The sequence below is a fragment of the Pipra filicauda genome, unplaced genomic scaffold (assembly GCF_003945595.2).
Source record: "Pipra filicauda isolate LSUMZ 115617 unplaced genomic scaffold, ASM394559v2 scaffold320_size837821_pilon, whole genome shotgun sequence".
NCBI classification, from domain to species: Eukaryota; Metazoa; Chordata; class Aves; order Passeriformes; family Pipridae; genus Pipra; species Pipra filicauda.
This window is the reverse complement of record NW_024104444.1, coordinates 277,601-287,863: the sequence shown is the minus strand read 5'-3', so window position 1 is coordinate 287,863 and position 10,263 is coordinate 277,601. Positions and strand designations below refer to the sequence as shown.

The 10,263-nt window shown below is 43.5% G+C and overlaps 1 protein-coding gene across 1 annotated transcript in view; it reads right to left on the bottom strand.

Annotated features, from left to right (window-relative positions):
- Nucleotides 1–4,283: 4,283 nt before the first annotated feature.
- The window catches only part of TAF4B (TATA-box binding protein associated factor 4b), a 70,256-nt gene continuing 64,276 nt past the window's right edge, over nucleotides 4,284–10,263 (bottom strand). Inside the window, exon 15 of the mRNA XM_027746002.2 lies at nucleotides 4,284–6,286. Coding sequence (XP_027601803.2) covers nucleotides 6,119–6,286 — 168 coding nt within the window. The 3' untranslated portion in view covers nucleotides 4,284–6,118. The remainder of the gene's footprint in view (nucleotides 6,287–10,263) is intronic.

The window sequence follows — 10,263 nt, the reverse complement described above, 5'->3', positions numbered from 1 at the left end:
TACCAGCTCAGCTTGATGCAAGGCAGATGTTCACAAGGGCTGTAAGCCTCCAGCCGTGGTTTATTCACATCAGTAGAGGAAAACAGCTTCAGCTCTGACATGTTGAATAGTCCACACTGTATCTACATGTCTCCTGGTATATCTACTGTATCTACAGACCTTATGTTCATTCCGGCCTCTTGTTTCAGTGTCAGGCCACCGAATCTCATGGACAGCACGTGGCCCCCGTCCTGCATCCCACAGTGATTCAGCTCTGTGCCTGGACTGCAGCACGGGGCTGCAGCTGGCCATAGTCCTTGCCACTCCTTCAAAGAGAGATGAGATAATTACAGAGGGTTTTTCCAAAGTTTAAGAGACATGAAGTTAAAAATGAAAACTGCATTGAGAAGGAAGCAGCAACACAAGGATTTCTTCCTCGATGAGTCTGCTTCATTAAATACATAGCCTGCCTACACATACCCACCTTGTTTCTAGAAAGGCCCTTTTCTGTCATTTCTATAAATGAAAGCCTCTGCCAGAACACATGTAGGGGTATCACTGAAGCTCCTGGAGAGAGGAGTGAGCTCTGTTTTCGATCCTCTGAATGCCTTCTCCTTTTCCTACCCTCCCTTCTTGAGACTTCCCACTGATCAGTTTTTCTAAGGAGTCTTTATTCTCTGCCCAATTTTGCAGAAAGGTATCAGAGGACTTTAACACATTAAAACTTGAAACCTCTTAAAGAAAGAAAGAATTTATCTCCTTCCTCCCTCTCTCTCTCTCTGCTTGTTGCTGGAGCTTCACACCTGGGAGCTGCTCTAACTCAGTCTTTAAAAGAAGTAGGGTACTTCTTTTTAAAAGTTACTTAGCCATCCTTATACACACAGCGTACATGTATATTCACACATAATTACTTGGAAAAAAATACTTCCTTTCTCCCTTCCAGCTTCTAAGAGCAGAAATAAGAAACACCTTAAAATAACTGTAAATAATAAGCCCCGTCATGCTAAATACTTCAAAGTGGAAGAGCAAATATCTCAAGCTTGGGGAACTACATGTAATTATGAATTAGCTCTCAAAAACAGATACAGATGATCTGTCAGATAACTTTTCATTTCAAATAGATTTAAAAATAATATGCCTTGTGATCTGGTAGAGAGAGTGAATGCTTACTGATAACTGCAGTTGTTCAAGCAAAGCCTGTGGAGCGGGAGCATGCATGCCGAGCTGCTGAGATGGACTTTTTTGCATAAGCAGTACCTACGCAGAGGACCCCCCACCTTTGCTCCCTCTCACCAGGGCACAGCCCCAGGGGAGGCAGTCTTTCAGTGACACTACTGATGGGCAAAACTTTGGAGAAACACGTATCAGCCACCCCCTGGGGCCTCTGCACCACCCAGTGACCACTTGAATCACACAGGACATGGCTCTAGACCCTTTGCTACTTCTGAGACTGACACAGGCTGAAAATGAGATACATGGAAGAGCTGCGGGAGATGGGGATTGAGGAAGAGAACGGATGACTACCTCTGATAGGGTATCCAGCAGGACCTTTAGGTGGCTCTGCCATGGAAACATCCCTTGGAAGGTGGGAGGTGCCTACTGATGCAAGGACCTTGTAGAAAACCCTTGACTGAATTAGGACTTCATGGTAGAAATCTTGGCCACCATGAACATCAACTTCCTGCAAAGACCTTCTCCCTGCACAGAAAGTAGCAGTCTCAGTGCTGTGAGCTGACCTGTGCCACCACCTCCTTCCACTTCAGAGTAACCATTTAAGTCCAGGATGGAGATCCTTTTCCTCCCTCCTTCACGCAAAAACCTTTTCAAAAGCAAGCTGCTTTTTCAAGGGAATCTGTGAACTGTGAAGAAGGGGATCCTGAGGAGAGACTGGGTAGCAAAGTTAGCAGCTAAGCTGGCAGAATAGCTACAGAGAGCAGGCAAGAAGTGACCAGCTCACACCTGTAATAGAAGAGGAAAGAAGAGGCAGTAGGAACAAGGACCGATATATCAGAAAAGACAAAGTTTATTGCTTATTCCTTCAAAGTGTTACAAAGCCAAATGGGATGCCTGTCTAGCTTACAAAAGACCTGCACCAAGTGAAGAACTGGCACTGTGGCCTGCAGACAGGCAGCCTTTCTACACAATGACAGTGGGACAAGCCACTGACACATGGTAATGAGCCCAGAACCAAAAGTGGCAAAACAGAGAGGTCTGGTGTGCTACATTCTTCAGTCTTGGTACTCAATTTTGCACCCCTCAAAGGAGTAAAGCCTTCACTGCAGATTGTAGTTATTTCCAGAGCTGCAGGCTCCAGCCGTGAGACCTGGGGTAACAATGGCTGGATCCAGCTTTCAGAGCATGTGTAGACATCATGTGTGCTACGTGCAGAGGGAAGAGTGTGCAATGCTTGGCCTCAGGAACCCAGCAGCCCTCATTTGAAAAGTTGCTGGGAGCAAGCCCATTTCACCAAGTCCAATCATTTGGACTGTCTGCCCCTTCGGGAAATCCTCATTTGCTTTAGTATTTCTCTCTTCACCCCAGTGATTACAAATGAAGAGGAAAGCAAAGAACAGAGATGAACCTGGAGAACAGCTGACAGCACTTTTGCTCAGCACAGTGCACTCACATGGCAGGACACAGGTGCCTACAAAGAGAGGGGGCCTAGAACAACTCGATGCAAACAGTAGCCTTAAGCTACTCGTGTCAAAGTGTCCAAGAGAGTGCAATGGCTTTGAGGAATCATCTAGCAATGTCTCATGGTCCCCCGCTACCTTCCTCATTAAACCTCGAACAAAGCTGCAGGGTGTGTTAGTGCACTCCAGCTAGGCTTTCCCAGGGGGAGAAGGGAAAAGCTGGAGTCAAAGACAGTGCAAAGGGCTGGATTCAGTGCTAAGACTTGAAAATGGCAATAAAGGGGAAAAGCAGCAGTTGGAGAGTACAGGGGCCCCTTTTGTCACCAAGTAACACACAAAACTTGTCATACTATGATGCTAAGACAGTAGTAGTCAAGAGCAAACAACAGTTTTCCCCCACAGTGGTATATAGTGTTTTCTCTAAAGGCTAAGTACTTGAGTGGCAGGGATAGTTGCCCAGCCAGCTCAGTGCATCAGAAACAGCCACTAGGCTAGCTGGCCAGCTGGAAAGCAGAAAGTGCCTGGAGCAAGCTTTGGAGCCCTCCCAGCACTGATGGCACAGACAGTTCTGCTGCTAGGTTCCCAAGCTTGAACATGAGCATACTAGGAAGTAAAAGGCAAGGGAGCATGATGGCAGGTTTTGGCTTCATCACCTTATGACTGGGATTTTAGTACTCCCATAAAGGGCAGGAAGACCGGGAGAAGGGGGGAAGAAAACCCCTGGTCATCTCTCCTTTAACTCCTGATGTGGCTGAGCAAAGCCCAGGTATCTCCTAAGTGCCACTTTAGAGGACGCTATTCTCAGAGGCAAAGCTGAGCTCAAATGAGAGGTGGGATGAACCCTTGTTAAGGAGACAAATATTTTCAGTCTTTGCACCAAGGACGAACCTGTCCCTGTCTGAAATTAGGCCTAAATTACCTGCAGAAAAACCTTTCTAAAAACATCTGCTACTCCTTACAGCATAGAAATTTTGGGTTTGAGGGGTGTTTTGGGGTTGGGGTTGGTGTGGACACAGGGGAAAGAGGTAGGACACAGGGAGAATCTACTGCTGAGAGACAACTTGCTCTGGCAGCAGTGAAAGCATATGATCTGCATCACAGGCCACAAAAACACCTGAATCATCTATCATACTTTCGATATATCTATCAATTAAATTATTTTCTCCAACATCTTTCATTTGCATTTTGCATTGGGTTAAAGAAGATGAAGAGGCAGGCAATATGCAGATGCTCACTGTGGTTCTCCAGCCTGCACTTAATTAATTGTAAGTTGCTTTAAAAATAATTTAGGACAGTGCTTCCACAGCGCATTGCTGAAGTCTGAGACACTTCATGTTTTCACTTCCCAGAACACGTGCAAAGCACTTACCTCTGCCCAGCTGTTAAAAAACCCCACAACCCAGTCTCTGTGCTGACTCGGAGAGGGAAATCAAGAGGTTGCTTTTCTCACTGCCCACCCCCTGCTTCAAGTTATCCTTTTAAATCCTTTGCCCTGTCACCTACTTCTGTTTAAAAAACCTTCAAATAAGATGTTTATAATTAATATGTCACGTGAGGCAACCATGCCAACTCCTGTGATGGGCAGACAGCTGGGGCTCGCTCTCGGAGTCAAACCATTAGTCATGGTGCTGACAGCTTCAGACGCTGAATTCCTCACATAAGGAAACAAAGTTACTGATTTATTATTTTTAATAAAATAATCGCTTTAATGCAGTATTTAAAATAATTTTTAACATCTGATCAATAAGATACAGTACACAAATATGGAAAATGCTGCACTTTACATAAAAAGTAAAGCTAAGCATTTAATTATACAAAACAATTTTGCCCAATGCCATCAATATCTTGCAAACTATAGCTTAGTTAAAGTACTGCTTTTCTTTTATATATATATATATATGCCATATATACATATATAAATAATTTACAGCATACATTTACCAGATTTGTTTACTACTGTTCCAACAAAAAACAACATAACTGATTCAAAACAGTGAATTTGGTAACTATCTGCAGTGGTTCTGACAGTGGAGGGTGCATGAATTATCGCTTCAAGTTTTGAAGCAGCATGCCAAGTAACCATAGGAAGCTTTTTCTTTAAAAGAAAAAAGTTTCAGCAGGAAGCCATTCAGTAGTTGGTTAGAGCATGGTGCTAATAACGCCAACGTTGTGGGTGCAATCCTCATACAGGCCGTTCAACTTAAGAGTTGGACTTGATGATTCTTGAGGGTCTCGTCCAACTCAGAGTGTTCTGTTATTCTGTAAATACAGTCAGTGCCTTTCCCACCACTCCTGGGAAATAGCCATGCTATACAGCGCTGTGTCATGGAAGGCAAAATGCTTGGAGGCTGGGGAGAAGGGCAACCCAGAGGGTTTTCCTTCCACCACAAGGCAGTCTTTACCAGCAAGGAAAAAATCTTTGAATCTATTCTAGCAGTCTTAATAATCCAGAGTCCTCCTCCTTACTGAATGGAAACCAGGCAACTGTATAAATACCTTCTACTTGAGTAGTTTCCCTGTTACACCACATTAAGGTATTAAATCAATATTCCAAAGCAGTGAATCCTGTGCTTTGCAAACCCTGCTCCTCTCCTTAATAGAGTCTCCAGATGCAGAGTTTTAATGCATTTCAACTTCTCCCATTTTTTGTAGTCATCACAGGTTGGTTTTGTTCATTTCTTTCCACATCCATACTCAAGTTCAATGCTATTTTTTATATCTAGAGAAAGTTAGACTGTTTCTTCTGTTTACCCTTCCTTTTTAGGATCTTCCACTCTTTGTATTTTTAGTAACTCTGAATTTTCCCCAAACATCAAGGTATGCCCTAACTACACTGTCTGATGTACTTCCATCACAAGAGCAACCCATTTCTTCACCTTCCCTCAGCCACTTTCTCAGAGGAAAGTGTGAGGGCAATTGAGGCAAAGTGCAGGGTAGAAAGGACCCCTCATTCCTTTTGCTTGCTACTTTCTCTCCAAAAATGAGCATCCAGCATTAATTCTAAACCCAGAAAATTTAAGAAGATGCTGAGTCAGACAGGCAATACATTAGCATGTTGACTGACAGCTGGTTCATAATTAAATACAGTTGCCATGCTATGCAGTGCCATTAAAGTGTTATTTGTTTCCCTAAATAAGGTTGGATTAGAAGGTGGTACCACACATAGAACAGATGTTGCAGACTCTGGAGTACTGAAGCAAATGACATACATAAACTAGGGACACTTATCAAGCCCTCAGAGCCTGCAAGACAGTTAAATGCAAGCAGGTAGTCAGGTGCTTGTTGTGTGCAGCTCAGTGTTCTCACTGGTTTACAGACTGATTTAAGCCAAATATTATTAAAAACCTGACAGGTGCTCAGTTAGGTATTTAATAAAAATGTTTATCTGTAAACAAGAGTTATCCTTACAACGGATCATTTTCCAGAAATCGGAATTTCGAGACAGTGCAACAATGCTTCAGTGTTTTCTTTGGCAGTAGACAGCAAGGTCAAATGTAAAATTCAAATCACTTCAGAAGAACACGGTACAAGTGTAGAGAATGCTTCATATCCCTCTCTTGTTCCATGCAGAATATCAAGTCCCTGAGACAGACACGGGTTACTCTTGGACAGAGCATCGGCTTTGTAAGGCTAAAACCTGATGATCCAGGAGCAATTCCATTGCCATTCAAACCCTAAATGGGGGAGAGAGAAAAAAAACATTCCATGTAAATACAAGTTTTAACCAAACTGGTTGGATTATACTGCCTACTTGTATAAAACTATCCTGCTGATGTTCAGCTTTACAGGTTGAAAACCAGCAATCCAGAAGTCCTTGCACATTAGATACTTCAGAAGAGAAAGCAAGTACTTGCCAGCTGATGGTTTATTTCAGTCAAAGCAACCAGAAAGTTCTGTCTTTCTTTGAAGTTATATTAATATGGTAAGATAAATAACTGCTATTTCACTGAAGTCTGCTACACAGACACTTGCACTGAGAAAGGACAAGCTAACTATGAAGAAGGTACTACCACAGAGCCCTAGGTTGCACACTTGCAAGCCCCCCCAAGCTCCAGATGTTTCCATCTCTTCTTGAAGAAAAACATCACTGTGAGTGGGCTCTAGGCCTTGGAACATGGGCAGGAGAAACTCTCATCCTGGCCATCTTCTGTGATCTGTCCTTTAAGGGAGCAAAAAATACTCTGTCAAAGCATCCAGATGTTCAGAATATGGTATCTGAGCCTATCCCTCTCAGTCAGCTGCCTCACTTGGTTATGAAAACACAAGTGGTAGGAGATGATGGTGTTTAGTAGTTATGCATTCAGGTTACTGGAATGAGCAACCCCCACGCTTTCCAAAATGTCCCAAGATTTATTATTAGGGGTGGGGAGGAGGCAGAGTACCATGAGCTGCACAATAGACTGGCTACTTATCTTGGAGCCAATCTATGCTACACAGCCAGTCTCTTATCACTACTGGAGGGTTCTTGCTAATGAATGTAATTTGTACAAATATGAGTACTCAGTCTCTGTAACTTCAGCAAGGCAATGCCTGCCAGCATCAACACCACTTGGAGATGGTGTTGCTTAGATGCAGTGTTAACTATATCAATTCTTACCCTAACACTCTCTGCAAGACTTCAGCAAAATGACTTTGCCCACTTTGCTTAGAGAAATCTGTTTAAAACCCCCATATATTAGAAACAAATACCACTGCTGGACTGTAGTGGTGAATGCTACTGTCATTAGGAGGGAAGCACTGAAATTTATTAAAAAATATAAGGAGATTCACCAGAGAGCACACGCTAGCCACAGAAAACCCAGGGCACATTGCAGAAATGGAAGCTGTATTTCTTACAAGCAGCACGCAGGGTATTCAGCACCATTTCATTTGCTTTACAGTCAATACTATTAAACACTATGAAATGCCATCATTTGAAACTTTCAGTTTGTTAAATGGCTTGGAACAAATGTGTGCGTGGGGAAGACTGCTGGCCACATCACACAGAGGGCACTGCTGTCCTGGTAAGACACAAAAGGGTCACAGTTCAAGTCTGTCATATGACAACCCTGAAGGATCCAGGGAAAAGATAGCTCTGCAATGCAGCTGCCAGCACGGGTTGAAAAGGAGGTCAATCCAACAGGATGCAGCAGAACGCCTGAGGCAATGTTATAAATGAAACAAACCCCAAGGGTTTTCAGTAACCCAACAGCAATGTCCTTTATAATTCAAAGAACTTTACTGAGGTGAAAGTATTTTCTCTCTAAATAAGTCATTAGACTAGAAGTCTTACCTTTAAAAAGACATCAAACAAAACCACCTCAATCCTGTTCACTCCCTTACAAAAAGGAGGCAGATGGCACAAATCCCCCAGCTTGCTTTGGCTGCAATAGGGCAGAAGCCTCAAAGTGCCTGCATTTAAGACAAAGTTATGGATTTGTTTATTCCTAAACTCTTACCCATCATGCCCAGTGCAGACGTAAAGCGATGTTATGCTGTAACACCACATCCAAAGCCAAAGCTTATCCTGGAGTCCTGTTTTCTAAGACAGGCAGTTCATACTTCTAAGTTTCACATAGCATCACTATGGTTTATCAGCTACTGAGTACAGCATGTCAGGGGCCAGGAGCTTTTTAACAACCAACAGCTGCTAGCACAAATTAAAAGAAAAGGTCCTTCTCTCAAAGTATATGATGGTTTAAAATTAAAGCAGCCAACAAACAGTCTAGGTCAGTCCAGTCCAGACTGGGATGATGTTGGGGAACTCACTTTTAAGTAAATTTATGCAGTGTTGAGCAATAACTCCTTTTAGGTATTGTCTTCTATAGTTTTACTGAAACACTGTTTTTTCATGGTTTTGTTTTGGAATTTGGACCAAGCAGTGGTCCAAGTTCTGCACACCACAATGAACCATCACAGATGCCTCTGTTAATGTCCAAGACCTTACTTAAGAAGTGCCCACCTCTGAGCTCTCAGCTGACACAAGGGACACTTCACGGGAAGGTCCTCTGCCTCTCAGTTCTCAGAGGCTCCACTTGAGCAAAACCCTGTTGGGCAGCAGGTTGACCTTGTCTGGCCCTAGGCAGCAGTCAATAATCCTCTCTTTAAAACACATCTCATATACCCCTTCCTGCACAGAAGCTACACCACACTGCTTTTGAGACCTGAAAAATACCAGCCCACTCCTTGCTTCCAGACATCTCTATTACGTTCCTCCCAGTTGGGCAGCAACCACTTGCATCTTGCTATTTTGGGAGATTCCTCACTGCTGGTCTTCAGCCTACCCCAAGACAGTTTTGTGAGCCCCTTTGAGAGAAAGTGAAAAAGTGCTGCTTTTTAAACAGGCCACAGACAAGTATAAAGTACGTGAATAGAAAATGCATCCCTGTACAATTAATTCTAGCAAAGGGTACTGCAATCAGCCTCTATCCTCCTTATGTGACATTTGATCTTTAGTGCTTTAACTAACAATTTCTCTTTTTTCCCCTCTTTTTTTTTTTTTGTTATCCTTAACTTCCTGACTTTCATTGAACCCCCCAGCCCTGCCTTCCTTCCAAAAGGGAAATGACATAGAGATATGCAGCCCAGGAGGGCTAACTATCAGTATATCAAAATGGGTATCACAGCTGACAGACCCTGTTAGTAAACCAGGTAGGTGCTGAAGCAATGTAACTCTGCACCACTGTAAACCACCCTTCTCAGCACCGAGACCACCAGTCCGCTTAAAATCAGTCCCAGGAAGTCACGATAGCAGCAGCCCTGCTTTTGATTCAGAATTGAGTCCAGTCAGCAACTTCTCCAAAACAGCACGCTGTCACCCTTTCTTGATCCTTGGAGCCTTTTATACACACCTGACAGAGATCGGTTACTCTCACTCATCTTGGCAGCAGAAGACATTGTGGAGTTCCTGCTGTAGTCCCATGCTCTTGGGCAGCTAGTTTTGCGGGGTTGCTCTGGAAACCTCTTTTAAGATCTCTAGAGCTCTCTCTAGTGGCTGGACGGAGAATTAAATACCAACTCTGAAAAGGCAAGAGTGAAGTTGATACAGAGCCACAGCTCAAAAGGAAGCTCTTCCTTTACCTGAGCCACCGTCACCACCTTATTTCTAGTCTCCAAGGTATATGAAGCAAGAGATCTGTGATCTGCGAGTCATGGGTACTGACACGGATATCAAAATTGCTCAGAGCTATTCTACAGGCCCTGATACAAAGCTCAGGGAGGTCAGCAGACACCTTCCTTCTCACCAAGTTTGGGTCAGGCTCAGTGAGCTGCTCCTGGTGGAGTACATGCTCCCTTCTAAAATTCAATGGCTTCACACCAATCACATTCAAAATTTTAAACTGTTGGGAGTGGTACACTTTAAGAGAGCAAAGTGTTCAGTCAAATGTTAAAAGCCAAGCCAAGAGTTCTCATTTCAATTTTTGGTGTGGCATAAACACATCCTAGTCCCAGAGCCAAGATCCCAAGAGAGCAAACTATTATCGCAGCTCTGCTGCACATTATAAAAATACCACCAGCAGAAGGAAGCAAGGTCACGAGACACTTTTCAATGACATTTCCAAGCACTGAAAAATTACAGCTGTGTGCAGCAGAGATGTTGTTGAAAGGTCGTAAGAGCACCTGGTGAGTTAAAGTAAAAGCATCCAGGTTAAAGCCCCATCTCTGTCACCTG